Source organism: Vulpes vulpes, chromosome 3 (assembly GCF_048418805.1).
Source record: "Vulpes vulpes isolate BD-2025 chromosome 3, VulVul3, whole genome shotgun sequence".
NCBI lineage: Eukaryota > Metazoa > Chordata > Mammalia > Carnivora > Canidae > Vulpes > Vulpes vulpes.
In genome coordinates this window covers 47,983,166-48,003,392 of record NC_132782.1, presented here as the reverse complement: position 1 = coordinate 48,003,392, position 20,227 = coordinate 47,983,166, and the positions used below count along the sequence as shown (strand labels likewise).

The window sequence follows — 20,227 nt, the reverse complement described above, 5'->3', positions numbered from 1 at the left end:
CGTACGGCCCCTTACCCAGTTATTAACAGGGATAACATCAGAAACCTGATCCCAAGGCCATTTTTCTAATTTCATTTCTATCTCAAGCCAATCTATGGAGGCTGGACTTTTGACTGCATTTTGAAGGATGAAATTATCCATAATAATCCAATGTAGAATTGGGGGTAAGAGGGTTGGCACCCATTTTTTCTTTATGAGTATCAGAATATGACATCTCCACAACAGTGATACACAGATTACTGCAGGTTCTTATCAATGTACCACAGGACTGCAAGAAACTTATAGTTACCATCCCTGGTTCTCCACTGAGAAACTGCAGAGAGAATCAGATTATATTCGGGACTTCTGAGTGAAGAGACTTCATTTATTTAATAGTATTGCAAAGGAGTCCTCTGACTGCCTTGCTACAGTGTTCATGGGCAGGTCCCAGTCTAAGAATCAGGGGAAAAAAATCCTACAGTAAAATAAAATCACTTAAAATACAAGCTTAGTCACTCACAAAACTTTAGATGAAAACCGTATTTTATATTTAGAATCTATGCCCTTAAAGTGGTTTCATACTCGAGTTGTTCATAAATAGCTAGAACAGCATGCCAGAAACTCTAAACCACAAATGGTACATTTGCAGCAGCAAATAGTTCACTCTGCCATAATCTGTGAGCAGCGACCACCACGGAAGGAAGCTAGGGCCGCTTGTGGCTGCACTACAGATTATGGTCGGCCTCTCGATCTTTCCTCCTTAGGGAAACTAAGAGCAGAACCACACTCATACAATCCTGGTATTGACGCAAATCAAGAGCATATTTTATTCCCAGTGTTGTGAGCTCAAATTTCCAAAACACTTAGAGAAGTTTCCTAATGTTTACCTTAATTTTGCACAAAAAAAAGATAATGAACAAGCAATTGGTAACTTAAAAATCCCAAAGGCTATCCTCCCCTTTCTTCTCCACAACAAAAAATAAAATTGAGAGGCAGGATACACTCACTTGTTTTTTCTGGTTCTGGTTCCTCGTTATCTACAAAAAGAAAAAAGGTCTAAATCAAATTCTTTTGACAACCAAGAGGAAACACGGCCTAATGGGAGAATAGGTGAAATGTTTGGCTTTCACCAATAGCAACGGTTTCCTGCCTTTCTTCTTCAGCTCATCCTGTTCTCCCACTTCGCTTGCCAACTAGAAAGTATTTACCATGTACATGTACGTATTTCTTCAGGGCTTTACAAAACCACGCTAGTAATATGTCCTCAGACAATATAAGGGATGTGTGCATTACTTGAAAATAAAAATAAAGGCTCATATGTTTAACTAAAATTCCGTAATTCAAGAAAGGAATACATTACTCACCAGATTCACTTTGGGAGCTGTTCTCAGAACTGCTGTCCTCTGAACTGCTGTCCTCTCCTGAAGAGAAACATATGTCGCGGGAAGTACACAGTGAATAAAAAATAAGAACTATTTTTCTTTTAATTTATAAAATAGATCGAAACTCAACTAATTTTTTCTTAATTCATTATATTCTCATTGAGTCCAAAACTCGTTTGGCTCACGTAAAAGGGGGCTTATTTTTCTTTGGAAGTGGATACAACAGACTTGAGCTGTAGGAGCTGTAGGAGCTCCCATCACACTTTGGCTGAGTAATCATTTCATTAGGCTGCCCCTCCAGCACCCCCCCCCCACCACCACCACCACCCCACCCCAGAGCCGTGACTTGCCCTCACTGCTCCTGTCCTGCTCCTGCACTTGCACATCCAGACCGTTTGCAGGCACAGGCTCAATGACACAACCGTGCTAGAAATACTTCCGTGTAAATGGCACTGACTGAAGCACAGGGCAAACTTTGTCCCTATTACTCAACTACTTCTGGAAAGGGTGGTCCCCAAGAATGTTCCCTCCACTTCCTCACCCCAACTCACCCACTGCAATCAGGTTTCTGTTCCCACAGCTAGTTGGAAGTCCTCTCCCTGATGTCCCTAAATCAGGACCACTAACCCCCAGAAAATGACTCCTGCCCACATGGGCCCTTCTGTGAGGTCTGTCCTGGTTCCCCTACCTCTCCTACCCTCCACCTGCCTGGCAACTCCTCTCTGCCACCCCCCCCCCATTACTAACGTCCCAGGCCCCATCCCCATCCCCAGCCTCCTTTCCACCTCAAGAGCCCAAAGGAGGCACTGTACCCACTACCCAATCAGATTCTGATCTCCACCTGCAGGGGCACATGGACCTCTCCTGACAGGCCCCAGAAGCTCCCCAGGCCCAATCTGTTGACCAGGTCCATTCCCCCATGCTCACTCCTCATTCTCTCCTCCTCTCAGGTTCCAGATGCTGCTTCACCCTCCACGCGGGCCCAGAATGCAACACGTACATACATGGAAAGCTATTAGCATTATGCTCAAATCTCCCCCCGCCCCCCGCCATGTCCATAATGAAGGATTGGCAGCAGTTACACAGAGGAAGGAAAAAAATCTGAGAATAATGAGAATAATAACAGCAGGTAAGAGCTGATGATAGCAGCTTGTTGTGAGTGTTCCATGTGCCAGGCACCATATACATGTTTACTCATTTACATATACTTACTCATGTTTATTTATAAATTTTGTGTACGTATACTTTACATATATTTATGTAAAATGCTTCACGTATATCTACACATTAATCCTCATGACTATCCAGTGATGTGAGCTGGGCCCCTGGGAAGTCTATAGCTAAGATTTCAACTCAGGCAGTCTGGCCGGAACCTGCACTCTCAAGCATGTTATTACACTTACAAGCACACTTATTATTATTCAGCAGGTCAACCCCTAGAAATTGGTGACTGACTGGACACGGCCGTAGAGAGGGCATGAGAGGCAGATTCCTGCAGGAGAGAATGCCTAGGTGAGGACGAGGCACTATGTCAGGACAGGTGCTGGGAAATCAAGTGATGGGATGAGGCCTCAGTCCTCCAGGGCTGGAAGCACGGAAGAGTGGTTCTCAACCTTGACTACACCTCAGAATCATCTGGAGAGCTTTCTCAACACATCCATGCCTAGGACTCAGCCCTCCCCTTAGGTCTGATTTAGCTGGTGTGGGGTGAAGCCTGAACGACAGTATTTGTCTTTAAAGTCCCCAGGTGATTGCCATGTGCAGCACTGGCCTAGAATCCATCTATTTTAACCACAAGCCAGTCCCAAACTTGAACACCAGGATGGATGCCACTCTTTCCTCTCCGGATACCTTCTCACTGCCTGGAAGTCCCTCCCCCAGGCCCCACCTCCAGCATTCCCAGGGATCCTTCAGACCTAGCCCAATGTCACTTCCACTGAAAGTCTCCCTCTACCCCACCGAGTCAGCCACGCCTCCTCTGCGATCCCTCCCTCACATTTCTCCGACTGGCACACAAGGGGCTGCTGGTTTCTTTATTGGTCTTTGAGGCCCGGAGGATGGAGGCCACATCTTAGCACCTTGATTCCCCAGCATCCATCCCTTTGTAGATGCTCAATGAGTGAACGGACACTTGCCTGGCTTCCAAGTACCAGGCAGACCAAGACCAGCCTCCACAGTGAGTTCCCTTGCTTAGGAAAATTGCCACCTACCAATCTGAAGCGGTTTGCCCCCCTCTTCGGTCTCTCCTTGCTGTTCCTGTAAGGTGGCCAGCTTGCAAGCCAACAGTCGGTAAATGCCTGAATGTAACAAAGCAGCTACAGTCCATAAGGAAAATAAACGATCATTTTCTAAAACTGCAAATGCTTCAACGGTATAAGTTTTTTAAGAACTCAACATGGACTCAGGAGTACCGTACCTTTTTCTTCTGAAGGCGCATTGTGATGATCATCACTAGAACAAGAAAAGAGAAAGACTCTTAAAAACGGATACTAATATCATACAACATAATTACGAAAATCTTCAAAATGATCAGTATGCCGTTTCCTCGGAAATGTCACGTGTGAAAGAACTCCCTTCCTGGTTTTCCTGCCCCTCCGGCTCTCGGCCAAGGCCTGAGTCCACCCATGGCCAAGCCGAACTCATGGTCCGGGGCTTCTCGGGTACGCACCTGGCCACCCCTCGGCCCACCGCACCTCCAAGGCCCCACGCCCAGCCAGCTGGCCTTCCTCTGTCGCACCCTAGGCGCACAGGCCCATCCTGTGCCCATCCTGCGCTGGCCTCCAGGCCTTCCATCTGGTTCCGTGAGTCACCTCCTCCTCCCAGGTCATCCCCTCGCTGCTCTGGCCTCCTCCTCATCGCTGCCTGATGCTCTGCATCCTTCTCACCACTCACAAGACAGCACGTGGTCCCCACTGTCTTGGACTCCGAGCCACCTGGCGCCTGCTCTCCCAGGCTCCCCGGGACCCCTGGCCCGGGACCCCTGGCCCACAGGCCCAGTGGCCTTCTTCATTCCTTGGTGACCCCGCCTCCCAGGATGAAGCTGGTGGCTGGCATTCCCACGGCTTCCACGTCCTTTCTCACCTGCTCTGCTGCCACCCCCCACCTTCTCTCTCTGGGCTTCATGCCCCCCCCCAGGCTCCTCTGGCCTCACACTGCCTCGGTGCTCCCCTAAATTGGCACCTCCGTCCTGGGCCTCTTCCACGAGCTCAGATGCCCGGAGTCTGGGGGGCACTCCAGCACTTTAAACACGGTCAGTACTTAACTAATCCTCACTTTCCCTCTTCCTGAGAACCTCCTCCTGACCCACCTTGGCAGAGAAGCCCATCACTGGGCCACCCACCTGGAACCTTCCGCCATCACCAGCTCCTGCCCCCTTTTCCCCATCAAGCAGCCAGTCCAAGTGGTCCTGAGCCTCCCTCTAGACATCTCTCCAATCTGTCCCCTCCTTGACATACACTCCCTCTCTCAGTTCAGGTGTGCTCCATCCCCCTCTTTCTTCCTCTCCTCCTCCCTCCCTCTCTCTCTCTCCCCCCACTGGCTCTCACCTGGTTAATCATAATTTTCTCATAATTATTATACATGCCAATAGTCTCACCCTCTTGGCTCATCATGTGACCACCAGTGTGGTCGAATCACGTCTCTGCTTATAGCCTTCTGTGGCTTCTCACTGCTTTCTGGCTGAACCTAAACTCCTTGGCACTGCACACAAGGACCTCCACCCTGCTCCCTTGTCTCCCACCTGTGTGCTCCCCCAGAGTGAGTCTTCAGTGTCCCAAGCACACCCTGGCTCGCTCACACACACACACACACACACACACACACACACACAGCACACTCTCTGTATCACCACCCCCGCCCCCCACCCCACCCAGGGTCACTGCCTATGGCCTTGCAAGTCATGTGCCCCAAGGACATGTACTATGATGTTGGAGTTGTGTGTGCATAGAAGTGACGGTCCTGCCCTTCCTTTGATGCCAACTCCTGTTTGTCATTTAGGAACAGCACTTCTCAAAGTACAGTCCGAGGACCATTAGAGCACCATGAGGTAACCTCTATAAACAGTTTTCCTGGGCCCACTGAATCAGAAACTTTCATGAATAAATGGAAAGACAGGAAGAAAACAACAATGACCTTATTTGCACTTACACATGTTTAAAAATCTTTATTTTCTCATTAATTGCCCCAAAAAGCCATTTTAAGAATGCAGAGAGGTGCAGACAGGTTAATTAACTCCCTCAGGGTGACAGGGCTCACATCTAGAAAAGGAGCACTTGACTCTGGGCCATTATAACTTCAAAGCCCATGTGCTCACCTGGTACCATGCCTTCCTTCACTGCCCACTCCCCCCCAAATCCCAACCTGGTAGCAACCTGAGGACGAAGACAGCAAAGCCGCAGACCAACTGCCTTCCCTTTACCTCCTCTTCTTCCCCCAAGTCAGTTGGGACCCCCAGATGTTGTAAACCTTCTTGACTCAAGATTTTATGCTGGTAAACTTCCCCAAGTATATGTGGTATTTCCCAAGTGCCATAGTTCTAGGAAATACACACATTCTCGTTTTCAGGCTTAAATGCTCTTGTTTTTTAATCCTCAACTCTTGCTTCAAAAGGTCAGGCAGTGGTGATGAACCTGTAATTGGGAAATGCTTCAAGAAACTAAGAAAGGCTAAAATATGGTTTTTAATGAAATATGTAAAAGAACGAGCCAAACATTACATTTTTTTCTCTAGACTTCTACCTCGTATAATGCAGCCACAATGCCTTTTAATTTGGAAATAATTTTGAGAACGTGGATTGGAAGTTGACCATTCTTACCATACAAAATATGTCTGGTTAAAACCCACTTCTGTGTTCTCAACAAAACTGTTGTTTTTCTCCTGACTAGCACTTTCATTTTCCCCTTTCTGCCGCTGCTTATCTCTGTTTCCAGACATGTATCAATCTGCTTAGATATTAGAACTTTTGCTAAGACCCAGAAAGCCTCTGCATAAAATCTTTATTTTCTCCACGAAGAAAGTGAGTGGCACCCAAGATGAGATTAGTGAGGCTGTGGAGTGGAAGGCAGCTCCCTGCAGAGAAACACTGGACACCAGACCGTGAAGGGGGAGGGGCTTAGACCTGAGGAGGAGGAGGAGGAGGAAGAGGAGGAGGAGGAGCAGCAGCAGCAGCAGCCCCCCACCCCCCAACCCCACATGCATAGACCCTGGAGGACGCAAGGGGCTCCTTGCCACTACAGGAACGCTAGATCCCCACACTCTTCTTCCACGTGTACTGCTGTAGAGTAAAACCACAGCAACCATGGAGAGAGCGCCCATTCCAAATGTTCTGTGTCATTCAGGGACTGAAAATAAATAGGAAAGGGGCAGGTGCATCCACTTACACTTGAAACTCCTTAAATTTTGATGTGGACTCAATCATTATTACTGCAGCTCCGACATTAGCATCAAATATAAATGCTGCCTCTGGGGTGCCTGGGTGTCCCAGTGGCTGAGCATCTCTGGCTTAGGTTGTTGTGATCCCAGGGCCCTGGGATCGAGTCCCGCATCAGTCTCCCCACAGAGGACTTCTGCTTCTGACTCTGCCTATATCTCTGCCTCTCTGTGTGTGTCCCTCATGAATAAATAAAATCTTAAAAATAAAATAAAAATAAAAAATTAAATGCTGCCTCATACCTATCAGCTTCCAGGCCCCAAACTGGTAAAGCCCCTTTCCCTTAGGGGAAGGGGGAAGGGAACAAAAACACCCTGCATCTTGGCACAGTAAAGTCCCTGAGCTGCTACAGGACCAAAAGAATGGGCTTAAAACCTTAAAGAGCTAATATTAAATGAGGGTGATTATTGCATGCATGTTGGAAAACGTGGATTACATGAAAGTATGTGCAAAGGAGTAAACCAATTATTGTTGGAATTAAGTCAGAGCTGCAATGAAATGTAACCTGAGACCACCACCTAATCCTCATGCAGGTGCAGGACCCTAAAACTGTCAAAGTGCTTTCAAATATGAGAGCACCAGCCCCTCACACAGACTCAGCCAGGAAGGCAGGCCAAGGAGCACCATCCCCACACGCAGATGAGGACACTGCAGCTCAGAGGTGTTCAGTCCTTGGTCAAACCAACACGGGCAGGTGAAGGTGTACTAGAACCAGAATGCAAGAACTCCAGTCTCTGAAGAAGCGCCTTCTCCCTCCTCGGCACCCAGCTTGACTCTGTGCAGTGTGGACAGATCGATAACTAGGCGTCCAAATGATTTTACTCCCATCTGGCTCATAAGTAATAATTCTCCACTTAAAGATTTTTAACAATCTTTAAAGTAGAAATAAAACCTTAATATTATAATGGCCTATCTATGTTCAATGTTTACGGTGTGCTGGAAATTAATCCAAGGACTTGGCATATGTCAGTGAGTTCATTTAATCATCACAACAACCTTTTAAGTGCCTGACACTGGGCTAGAATTTTCCTCCTTTCACAGAAGAGGAAATAATGCTCAGAGATCTTGGGTAACTTATCCAAGAATCCTGGTCCATTTGATTGCAGAGCTCAAGCTTTTATCAGTACGGTTTTACAAAAAAAAAAAAAAAAAAGCTAAAAAGACTGCCACGCAGATAATGACGAAACACCAGTCTTTTTTCCTATTAAGGATCCTACTGCCTATGAAAGTAATTCTCAACTACACGTAAACGGAATTTTTTAGGCATAACTGCACCCATAATAATCCCCAAATCCTCCTCTAACTTTTCACCAGAATTAAACCAAGCAGTATTTTTTTTTAAGATTTTATTTATTTATTCATGATAGACACAGAAAGAAAGGTGGAGACCCAGGCAGAGGGAGAAGCAGGCTCCTCACAGGGAGCCCCATGTGAGACTCAATCCCAGGACCCCGGGATCAGGATCTGAGCCACCCAGACGTCCCAAACCAAGCAGGATTTTACTTCTGTTAGCTCCTATCAACCCTTTAGAAAACACACCGTAACCAAGTAAAACCCGTAAGTAAATCGGTTAAAGAAAATGGAGAAGATTTCATGTTAGTCACAAAGTTGAGTTAATATGGACAATTGTGAAATAACTATACCTCCCAGGCCATAATCCCAATGCCAGTAATATTCTCCATAATATAGATCTCTTCCATCAACTCAGATTAACAAACACCTAGCTATTTACCATAAAACAGGTGCTGTGCTAGGCAGAGGGGATATAAAAGTAACACAAAGCACAGGAATCTTGTCCCCAGGGGGCACCTGCATGGAGGCAGGAGACAGATCAGGAAACAAATACATATGCATATGATGCAGGAAGAAGAAAACAAAAACAAACATAAGCTATATTGTTAGCCCAGAGCAGGCTACAAGCAACTGGGAAGAACTGAGCTTTTATGCTAAGATCACAAGCATGTGACTAATCACACAGCCAATTAAACATAATGCTAAAGCCATCTTGCATTTTCAGAGAGTGCTGCCTCCCCACCAACAGGATCCTCTAGCTGTTAGGTTCAGAAAAAATTGAAAACGAAAGGAACCCACAAGATCTTACAGCCTGATGCATTATTTTACAAAGGGAGATGGGAATCTAGGAGAGGGTAAGTGAATTAAATATCCAAGATCACACAGCAAGTTATAAGGAGAGACAATTTCACAACTTGTCTCAGGTCTCCTAGTTTCCTCATCAATTCACTCATCAACTAACATGTGTGGAGTGTGTGTGCCAGATACGAGTGAACAAAGCAACCGGCCTGTGCCATCAGCCTGATGGGGAAGCCTGACTTCCTATATCTGAGACAGGAAGTGCTTTTAGAGAATGACAAGAGAGTTCCTCTAAGATTGAGGAATTGGGGTGGGCTCCCTGGAGAAGTGATATTTTTTTTTTTAAGACTTTATTTATTTATTTATTTGAGAGAGAGGGCACATGCACAAGTGGGTTAAGGGCAAAGGGAGAGGGAGAAGCAGGCTCGACCCCAGGACTCTAGGATCATGTCTTGAGCCAAAGATAGAGGCTTAGCCAACTGAGCCACCAGGAACCCCAGGAAGTGACATTTAAGCTGAGCCACAAAGCATAAGAAGAAATGGACAATACAGAAGAACTGGGAGTACTGAGAGCAGCTCCCATCTGAGATAGGGAGGAGTGGATCAAGGTCGACGGACAGGAAGAATGAAAGTGTGGTCAGGGGGAGAGAAGCAAGAGATGAGGAAGGTCAAGGAGGTAGAGGAATCCTAATTCTGTAACCAAAGTGGTGACAACCACCAGGATGCTAAGTGGAAATTCTTCAGTCGGCTAGGTAGTCTCTGTATTTCCATCTTGGGAAGATTTAAAACTTGAAAGCAGAGGAGGAAGTCAATAGTGCAGGGTCCCAGAATCTGCTGTCCTCAGCTTCTTACAGGCGGACTGCCTGAACCTGTGTGACCCTCTGACAACTTGCAGATTAAGACACTGCTTCTGTTGAGTCCAGAGGCCTAAGCATTTCACCAAAGAAAACCTCCATCCCCCAGGCCACAAGAACCAGGCCCCCTGCCCAGGAAGTTGTAGTACAAAAAGCTCCCGGGGGCTACATAACTTTAAAGAACAGTCCAAGGAGACTGTCTTCATTCAGAACTGAGCTCTGGAAGGCAACGTCTCCTCCATACAAGCCAGGATGGAAAGACTTCCTCTGAGCCAAGCCCTCCAGGACTAGCCCTAGGGTAGACCAGAGACTCAACAAAGGGAAAGTGGGGGAAGGTGGGAGGTGAGCAGAAGAGATGTGGAGACCCTGAGCCACCAGCTGTCCATCCCCTGATCAGGATACCTCCTGAACGAAGCCAGTTTCCCATCATGACCTAGTTTCTTTTCTTCTTTCTTCCCAAAGATCTCTACTTCCAATCAGCTCACTCACAAAAGAAGCCATCCTATGGTGTCTCTTCTTCACTGGTCAGGTCCCTGAATGGGAGCAGTCTTCAGTTCCTCCAAAAGTATTAGCGATGGCAAAGATGGAAAATCCACAGGGCTGGCTCAGCAGGCTGGCTGCTCCACCCACCACTTTCCCTTTTTAAGTCACTCCAGTAAAACAAGACAGTGGTGGAACTGGTAGGTCTTTGGGTAGCAAAAGGCTAAAAGATTCATTGCATATTATTTGTATGGCAGAAACTGGGAACAACTACCACACTCATCAACGGTAGAAATGGATGAACAAAATGTGATATAATCATAGAATGGACTAGTGTCAACAATGAGAAGGAAAAACTGCTTACACACAGCAATGTGGCTCAATCTCACGGATGTAATGTTGCACAAAACAAGCCAGATGTGAAGATTATATGCTGTACGATTCTATTTTTATAAAGTTTACAAACAAGCAAAATTAATCTCACTCCTCTGAGGAGAAGAAATAGGACTGTGAGTAATCAGAGTATGAGAGGGGCTTCTAGGGCACCATTTTTTATGTCTTGACCCAGATGGTAGCTACATAGATGTGTTCACTTGTGAGATGCCACTCAGGATGCTTGTGTTTTCTGTATGATTGTGTATGTACACACACACACACACACACACACACACACACAAAGGGTTTTCAGCATCTTAGGAAAGGAAAAGGAAAGTATCTAGGATTTGGCTTTCTGGGCCACGTTGTGAATGGAAAATGAGCCTGGCCGGTGGGGGAGCCAGGGAAAGAGGCTAACTGCATGGGGGAATGTGGCCTAAAAGGCAGCTGTAGGGTGGCAGGAATTGGGGAGAACAGTTTCAGGGTTTATTGCCTTCCCCCTCCCTGTACCTGTCAGGGAGAGCGCTGCACAATGTACTCCAAAGGGAAGTGGGGCCAGGAGAGGAAAGGGCTGTAACATCTCCAGCGGCAAGAAGACAAGGAGGGAAGGAGGGAGAGAAAAGAGAAAGAAAGTGCCCAGAGGGAACAAGAAAAAAAGAGTTTACCGGAGCTGGAGATGTGTGGGGCAGGGGAATCCCCATGACTCAGCCCTGTAGAAGCAATTTCTCTACACCTCTCCCTGAGCCAACATCTGATATACACCTGGATTAATGGATTTACTGCCCTACTCTGCTGTAATCTGTTTACAAGTCTGAGAACTGAAAAAACAAAAAACAAAACAAAACAAAACAAAAAAACGAGTAAGAGCGTGAGAGGGCATGTGTATAGCCAAGGATTCCACATCCCCAGCATCCAACACATGGCTTGGCCTATAATCTGCACTGGAAAAAAAAAAATGTTCATTGAACATATAAACGACAGAAAGAATATGGTAGCCATAAAGACTCTCCTCCTCGGTATTTAAAAAAATCTATACCAAACAGCTTAAATCGCCAAATATGTGAGAATGGAATGCTGTGCGGCTACTAAAAATTACAAGCAACAGTAGCCAACATCTGTGGGGTGCTTTACAGTTTACAGAGAACTGCACCTCACCTTGGTCTGATACTGAATTTTACGGGACTTTGTTGCCAGGCTGAAACATGAAAATGACACATTAGCAACAGTCTCCCTGAAGAGGCCAGAAAGATCAGAGATGGTGGACTAACAAGTTTTCGTGGAAAGAGGTGGGGAGGGTCCATATCTTCCAGTAATACCAGCAAGGGTGGGTAGCTCTGGGTGGCCGGCAGAAAAGTCCAGGCAGCTCTGTTTGTGGAAAGGACCGTGTTAATGTCACATATTTCAATTCACTTCCTCTCTTTAGGGTTTTCTTCGGAGGGGAAACTTTACAAAAGTAAAGCCATAATTTAATTCAAAAACTCTCTTTAACAACCATTCCCAAGACCTGCTGTTGGATGAATACCCCTCTAAGAAGAGGGTTTGATGTTCAATGTGTCCTAGTGGTTTTCTTCATGATCTTGGTCAAGAAATCAAACAGTAAAGCCTACCTGCACACAGACTTTTCTAGGCTGCCTTCCTGATTGCAACAGTGTTTTAAAGAAAGGACAGTGGTGGAAAAACAAACGTCCCTCCTCTCTGAGAAACCGGGCCTAATGTTTAATGATGCACGAAAAGCTGAAGTGGTGGACATTTTAAGCCGTGGCAGCCTCTCCTTGCTCTAGCTGTTCCTCGGGTTTTGCAGCAGTCACCATCCTAGAAGAAAATTCTCTGCAGTCTGAATCTTTGCTGAGCGTTTCTGCACTGCTTTAGGTGGCTTCCTACAAGCACTGAACTAACGGCAGTGAGAGGATTGCTTAAAGGGTGTATTTTGCAAACCGCCCATCACACGACTTGCTGAAACACCACATCCAAGGCCCAAAGCCTCCTTTTGCAGCTGACGGCAACTGTGGAGAACACGCCCGCGATCCCGCCAGAGGATCCCCAAACCAGCTCTTCACAAACATCCCCAGGTAACAGCTGCTGCTGTTAAAGGTCTGGTGACCAACGGAGGCACTGGCTACCTCTACCGAAACAGCAGAAAATCCTTCAAGCAACGTTGACTGGAGCCCTCCGTGCATGAGACGTTCTGTTAGCGCCACCGGGGGGTGGTCCACGCTGGGGCGGGGGGGGGGGGGGGCGTTAAGGGAACCAATCCCACCCTCGATTCAAACAGCTTAAAAGCCGGGGAGCCAAAGTGCCAACAGTGTTCGGCAAAACCCCAGGCATCCGCCTGGGGCGACCCCTCCCCCCAAGTCCTCGTCCCGGTGCAGAGGGCGCGGGGGCTCCCCCTCAAGTCTTCCTCCCGGTGCAAAGCGCGGAAGGCCCCCCCCCTCCCAAGTCCTCGCCCAGGTGCAGAGCGCGCAGGGCCGCCCCCGGAGTCCTCGTCCTGGTGCAGAGCGCGTAGGGCCCCCTCCCAAGTCATCGTCCCGGTGCAGAGGGCGCAGAGGCCCCCCAAGTCCTCGCCCCGGTGCAAAGCGCGCAGAGCACCCCCCCCAGTCCTCGCCCCGGTGCAAAGCGCGCAGGGTCCCCCCCAAGTCCTCGCCCCGGTGCAAAGCGCGCAGGGCCTCCCCCCCCAAGTCCTCGCCCCGGTGCAAAGCGCGCAGGGCCCCCCCAAGTCCTCGCCCCGGTGCAAAGCGCGCAGGGCCCCCCCAAGTCCTCGCCCCGGTGCAAAGCGCGCAGGGCCTCCCCCCCGAAGTCCTCGCCCCGGTGCAAAACGCGGAAGGCCCCCCCCTCCCAAGTCCTCGCCCAGGTGCAGAGGGCGCGGGGGCTCCCGAGAGCTGAAGCCCGGGAGCCGGGGGCAGACGAGGACAGCAGAAACCGAGCCTCGGGGGCGGAGAGTCCGGCGGAGGCGGGAAGGGAGCGGGGCCCCCCGCGGGGAGCAAGGGGGGGCCTCGGCGCGACCCGCCGGCCGCCGCAGCCGCCGCAGCCGCCCCCACCGGGGGCCGGGAGCCAGGGGGCCCACCTGCCGCGGCCGCGGCGCCCTGCAGCAGGCGCCGAGGGCAAGGCGGCCGCACCAGGCGCAGCGCGGCCGGCAGGCCCCGCCTCTGGGCCGGGAGCGCGGGGCCTCGGGGGCTGCGCGCCGCCGCCTCCCGCGCGGGCACCTGCGCGCGACCCCGGCGCCGCCGGCGCTGCCCGGGTGGGGTCCGCGAGCCCCCGGCCTGGGGCGGAGGCGCGGAGCCGAGCGCGGGGGGCGCACCGGGTCCCCACGCCCTGAGCCCGCGCGGAGCCGGCGCCGCCGCGGCGGGCTTTGTTTGCGCGGCCGGAGCGGGGATGCCGGGCCGGGGCCCCCCCCCAGGGCCGCCCGCAGGGGCAGGTCCCGGGAGGGGGCAAAGCCTCTCCGCGACCCGCCGACTTGGGCCCGGCCGCCCCCCGGCCCGCGGATGCGCTCACCTGCTCTCCACGACCCCCGGGCCGCGGCTCATCGTGCCTCTGCAGCTGGGAGGGGGCGCCACGCGCGCCCCGGGCTCTGCGCTCCGTGCGCGCCGGGGCGGCCCTGCAGGGGCTCGCGTGCGGAGCGCGGCCCTGCGCCCTCGGAGCGGCCGACGCGGCGGGGGAGGGGGGCGGGGGGCGGGGGGAGGGCGAGCGGGAGCCGCCGGGGGAGGGGACTGGCTGGGAGGGGGGCGGCGCGCCTCCGCCGCTGCAGCCGCGGCCTCCGGCTCCGGGGCTCCGGTAACGGAAACGCACGCTCGCCAGCGGCCGCGCGCGTGCACACCAGGGTGCACACCAGGGTGCACACCAGGGTGCACAGCCGCACACGTGCGCACGCCCGCCCGGCCTCGGCTGCCTGCTGGCGTCCTGGCCTTGCGGGAGCTCGGCTCGGGACACTAAGCCGAGGCTTCTGTGAAGAGGGACCAACGTCATTCTTTCAGGAGGGGTCAGAGAGCTCAAGCCATCCTGATTGGGGCGGCAACCCCAGTATCTGGGGATTTTCCCCACCACCACCACCACCGCCACCGCCACCACCACGGGGTTCCCAGATTTGCTTCTTAGGGATCTGTAAGCCCCCTGAAACTCTGTCAGGTTTTGTGTCTAAAATACAAGCGCCTGGAATGAGGTACCACAGCTTTTATTGCATTAACAGCTGCGTGACTCCGCCCCCCGCCGCCAAAACCATAAAGATGGATGGATTAAACCAGTGGTTCCCAAGCTTTGCAACGCATTAAATCACCCAGGAAGTTTTTTAAAAAGTGATGCCGCCAAGTAGCATCTCACACCGGTTCAATCAGGGAAGTGGGACCCAGGCATCAATATTTTTAAGTTCCCAGGTGATTCTAATTAATGCTCAGGAAAGCGTGGGAACTACTGCCTAGATTGTTCGTGGCCCTCATCCCGCACTGTTGTCTTTTACCCCATTTTTCAGCATGAAGTGGTGGGTGTCACAGCATCTAGCCCGGGTCGGCCTCATGGTAGCGCTCACTACAGGGCCACTGCAGGAAGGAGGCAGAGTCCAGGATGGGTCGTCTAACTGGCAGCCTTCTCTTTGTTGTTTCTGAAATTCTCTGCAGACTGAAATACCCCAGACCTCATGGAAATGGCCTCATGTAATGCCTGAAGCTGGGGAAGAAAGTGGCTCATTGCAGCTTGAAGAGACACCTGTCCTTTAGATTCATTCCTCCAAGAGTCTCAGCCTACCTGCCTGCCTTACTGTGACTCAAAGGTCCTGAATGGGCAGTGTGGGTGAGTACAATAAAAGTCATAACCCCTCTGGGTGGAACACTGGAGAGTCCAACACTGTTAGTAGGTACTTTAGATTCTAAGAAAGAGCTACTCTGGCACTGTCCCTGGGCCTTGGTGTTCTCCTGTTGAACATAATTTCACAGAACACCAACATCAGACAAGTCCTCTCTGTGACCATGATGGATCAAGGCAAGAACAGGACCACTCGTAATCATGTCTCAACACAGACAAAATGTGAACATTGTCCGAGCCACAGAATACCAAACATACAGCTCTCCTGGCTAAGAGGGACTGCTGCTTCTTGGCCAGTCATGGCCTGAGCCTCACTCTAGTCTGCCCTCTCTGTGGCTAAGATTTATGAAGATACACATTCATAGAACCACCCCTGCTTTCTGAAGCTGACCCCCATGTCAGTTAACAAGAGCCCAAATCCTTTAATAATATTTTCTAACACCCTGTCACTGAGACATCTCCATGGTTTCCTATGGTGTACATTTCCCTCACTGCCATGAGTAATAAATCCAGCTTGTATAACTATAGGTGTATTCCAAGTGGTCTTTGGCAAGAAGGCATTAAAAATAAATTATCTTTAATCATTGCAATAACAACACAAGGTAAATATTACACCCTCTTTTCGTACAGGCTAACTGGGATTCTAATAGATCATATAACTGGAACTCACACAGGGCCACCAGCTGTCAGTGGAGAGCTGGTTCACGTTCACATGGGCTTCACATGGGAGCCAAGCTAGTGTGTTGCCTACCTGCACAAACTTGGGCTTCCAGATGAGCCTGAGCTCTAACCCCAGCTCTGTCTTCTAGCTATGGGAATTTGAGCAAGTTTTTTTTTAACTTTTCTCAACCTCAGCTTCCTTGCCCACTCACACACCCCAAAAAAAGGGAGGGATGTCTAGGAACTGGTATTTTTTTAATTGAGATATAATTGACATATAATTTTGTATCCGTTTCGGGTATACAACATGATTCAATATTAGTATATATTGTGAAATGATCACCACAGTAAGTCTAGTTAACATCCATCACCACACGTAGTTACAGATTTTTTTCTTGTGGTAAGATCTTTTAAGATCTATGCTCTTAGCAACTTTCGAATATATAATACGTTATAATTAACGATAAGGAATTGGCATATTTTTTATAAGCTCCCCAGGTGGCCCAACCCAGCACCTGCTGGCCAACTCTGGTTTGGGATCTACTGGCCCAGTCACCCTTTTCCTCCTTCCCATTCACTTCTCAACCAATTCTTTTTTTTTTTTTTTTTAAGATTTAATTTATTTATTCATGAGAGACACCCAGAGAGAGAGGCAGAGACACAGGCAGAGGGAGAAGCAGGCTCCATGCAGGAAGCCTGATGTGGGACTTGATCCCGGGTCTCCAGGATCACGCCCTGGGCTGAAGGCAGTGCTAAACCGCTGAGCCCCCCGCGCTGCCCTTCTCAACCAATTCTAACGTTGTTCCTGACCCACTGCCCACTCTTACTAAGGTCAGCAATTAACCTTGCAGCTGCTAGATCTGGAGTACACTTTTTCTTATGCCATTGACTCACTTGGCCATTCTCCCCTTCCTGAAATTCTCCTTCTTTAGCTTCCAGGAGGCCCACATGATATGATAAGCAACGGAGACCCAGAGAACTGAAACTCCTGATCCAACAGCCTGTGAGACACCAAAGCCTGAAAACCACCATGTGAGTAAGCTTGGAAGTGGATCCTTCACCCCAGGTGAGTCTTTTCATGCCTGCAGCCCTGGTGGTCTAAGCCACTTCCAGATTCCTGACCCACACAAACTATGACAGAATAAATGTTTGTTGTTTTAAGCTGCTAAATTTAGGGGTAATTTGTTATGCAGCAATAAATAGCTAATACAAACAGGAAATAAGATCCTATGGTTCGTGTAGTAGAATCACATCATTTGCACTTCAACTTAGGTAAACTCAACCTTACTCGGTCTGCAAAAGAAGGAGAGAGAATAATTTACATGGTGTCAACCATTCTGCTTGCTATTCCAGTGAAATGACATGATCAGATGAAAGAGGCACGTCTGGTTTCATTAATCAGTCGCTGTTCCAGTCCTGGGCACCTCTCATAGAGGAGAAAGTCCTCATGCTGGCTATGCTGCTCATATTTTTAACCATCCATATTTTGTACAAAGTGGGGGAAATGAGGCTAATTCACTGATTTAGGTTCTATATAATATAATGAAAATAACCCCTGAAATCCCTTAACTCATCAGGACCTGAGCCCAGGAGTCCCCCAAGCAAAGAAAAATACTGACCTTAGGCCAGGGCTAGCCCTGGACCTTGTTTCAGAGGGCCCTTACCTCCATTTGTACCTCCCACAGGATGAGGAGCCAATGAGGCCCAAGGGGTTTGTTTGCCCTTCTGGACACTGACCTCCCACTCCAACTTGTAGAACAAATTTAGGGAAGGAGAGACCCCAGATTCTCTGACCAAATGGTCCTGAGACCACTTCTAGGGCCTGCATAGGCCTTTTTCCCAGGTCCAACTTTCTATGGGTGGAACATACCACCAACATACACAGGCCAGGGTAAGGAGAGACCAAGTTTAGCTCCTTAAAGGAATATGGATGGAGTTTAGGTGGTCCACATTATGGAAGCTGAATGGTCCACAAGTGCAGTGCAGACAAAGCAGGCCCTTCACAGTGCAGACAAAGCAAGCAGTGGAACGCCAAGAGGACGGCCTATGGACCCCAAGCCAGCCCCTAATGCTGCCTCACACTGGTGGTAGACTGAGAAGTCTAACTTGACCTGATCTTCCACACCATTTTACAGGAATATCTGTCAAGTCAGAAAAATGGAATGTATTTCAGTTAACAGTGAGCTAACTTGATATATAACTTCTAAATATTTAGACTATTACATGTGGACATTCATTGGTACTGTAGCCCTGGGTCCTGCAAATGATTGGGAAACCCTGGCCAAGTACCAAATTGCATTTACTTCAAATTACTCTAGTTTGGGCCTGTCTTTGCTCGAGGAAGTGGAGACCAAGGCATCATTTGAATGGGAGAGGATAGCAAGGGATAAAGTGATTACTTTCTCCTTCTCCCTTTATTTAAATATATTTATTTTCTTTTTCCCAACACATTTGGTTAAATCCATGAAGATGGTGTGTCTTCCCTCTCTGAGGGCCAAATGGGGCTTGTTCTTGGGAAGCTCTGTTGGTAAAGCCCATGCTTGGATTTTTTTGTTTTGTGGTGGTTGTTTAATCCTCTTCCTGAGGTAATGACTTGGCTCAGTTGGGAATATTTATTTCAGAACATTTTCCCCAAAATATTTTTATATATTATAGAAAATATCATTTTTATGTATGTTTGTCTCAAAAAGTGTGTGATATGTGCTCTGTTTCTCAGTTTGTTTTTGCTCTACATTGTATCTCAAAGGTCTGTTCATCTTAAGAACAAGTTTCGCTATTTTTTATTTAGCAATATTTGCTTTATATGATTTTTTATCTCCTATTGATACTAAAGATACTATATGAAATTTGTATGTGAGTCATGCTTGTTTTTAGATTAACCAGTGAGTTTATTTATCTTAATTTTTGGAGAATGGAGTGTTAGTAGAGAGAGATTTGAAGAGAGAGGATTTCTGAAGACATCCTGGAGAATTCCTCAAATACTATAATCTCAGGGGGACTTGGATGGCGCAGCCAGTTAAGCTTCCGACTCTTGGTCTCAGCTCAGGTCTCAATCTCTGGGTCATGGTTTCAAGCCCTGCACTGGGCTCTATGCTGGGCGTGGGATATACTAAAAAAAAAAAAAAAAAAAAAACGATTTTGTAAGATCAGAGTGAGAATCATTTCTTGAAGCTGTGAATAGGAGAAGATCGGGCATTTCCTGATTTAAGTACGCCAAGGACTACTCAGTTTTCTCCATAGCTGCTTTCTCTGTGTCGTAGACTCTTGTCTTTCTCTATCAGCCCTGGGAAAGCAAATGCAGCCAAGATATCAACACTAAGAAGTTCTTTAGCTACTGACGTTATCCAGTGGAAATCTTTTGTTATGGATTCAAACAACTCTTGGTTTTCTTCCTAAAGGCATTGATTATTCTCTTGGGTTCTGAGCTACCTTGGAATTTACAATGTTTGTTTTCTAGAATGAGGGCATCCCATTTTTTGTTAAAGATGCTTTTCATGGCATCCTAGGATTTTTTATGCAAGCCAGTTTCTCCAAATGACAAAAGAAGCAATCCTCCAGGTTCCATGGGGAAGGGAGCATTTGCCTATTGCTCCTCTCTCAGCCAGAGCTCACCATGGTACACTTCATTCTGGTGAAACACACCACAACTGACAATAGAGCTCTTTGCCCAGAACTAACAGACTTCCAGCATTGAAGTTAAATCATTTATCTTGAAAAATCTGTATCTAGTTGTAATGGACTGAATTTTTGTGTCCTTTGCCCACATAATTTAGATGTTGAAACCCTACCCCAGGATGTGGTGGTACTGGATGTGGGGCCCCATAGGAGGTAATTAGGTTTACATAAGGTCATGATGGTAGGACCTCCCCCACCAAAAAAAAAAAAAAAATGAGACAAGTGTCCTTATAAAGAGAAAGACACCAGAATTCCCTTTTCATCTTATGAGGAAATAGCAAAAAGGCAGTTACCTGCAAGCCAGGAAGAGAGCTCTCATCAAAAGCCAATTCTGCTGGTACCTTGGACTTTCCCAGCCTTCAGAACTGTGAGAAATAAATGCCTATTGTTTAAGCTACCCGGGCTGTGACATTTGGTTATGGCAGCCCACGCTGACTCAGACACTGGTCTTTAGATGTCTATTGTCAACAAATGTTATTATATTTTTGTGAGGACTATTCCTTTTCTGCCTTTAC

At 48.5% G+C, this 20,227-nt stretch overlaps 1 protein-coding gene across 1 annotated transcript in view; it reads right to left on the bottom strand.

Moving 5' to 3' along the window:
* Window positions 1-15,093, bottom strand: part of LOC112933329 (uncharacterized) — a 34,018-nt gene extending 18,925 nt beyond the window's left edge. Inside the window, exons 1-7 of the mRNA XM_072751266.1 lie at window positions 15,037-15,093; window positions 14,625-14,717; window positions 14,079-14,512; window positions 3,778-3,812; window positions 3,572-3,658; window positions 1,344-1,400; window positions 987-1,016 (exon numbers count right to left, since the gene is read on the bottom strand). Of these exons, the coding sequence (XP_072607367.1) occupies window positions 987-1,016; window positions 1,344-1,400; window positions 3,572-3,658; window positions 3,778-3,812; window positions 14,079-14,512; window positions 14,625-14,717; window positions 15,037-15,093 (793 nt within the window). The remainder of the gene's footprint in view (window positions 1-986; window positions 1,017-1,343; window positions 1,401-3,571; window positions 3,659-3,777; window positions 3,813-14,078; window positions 14,513-14,624; window positions 14,718-15,036) is intronic.
* Window positions 15,094-20,227: the final 5,134 nt, after the last annotated feature.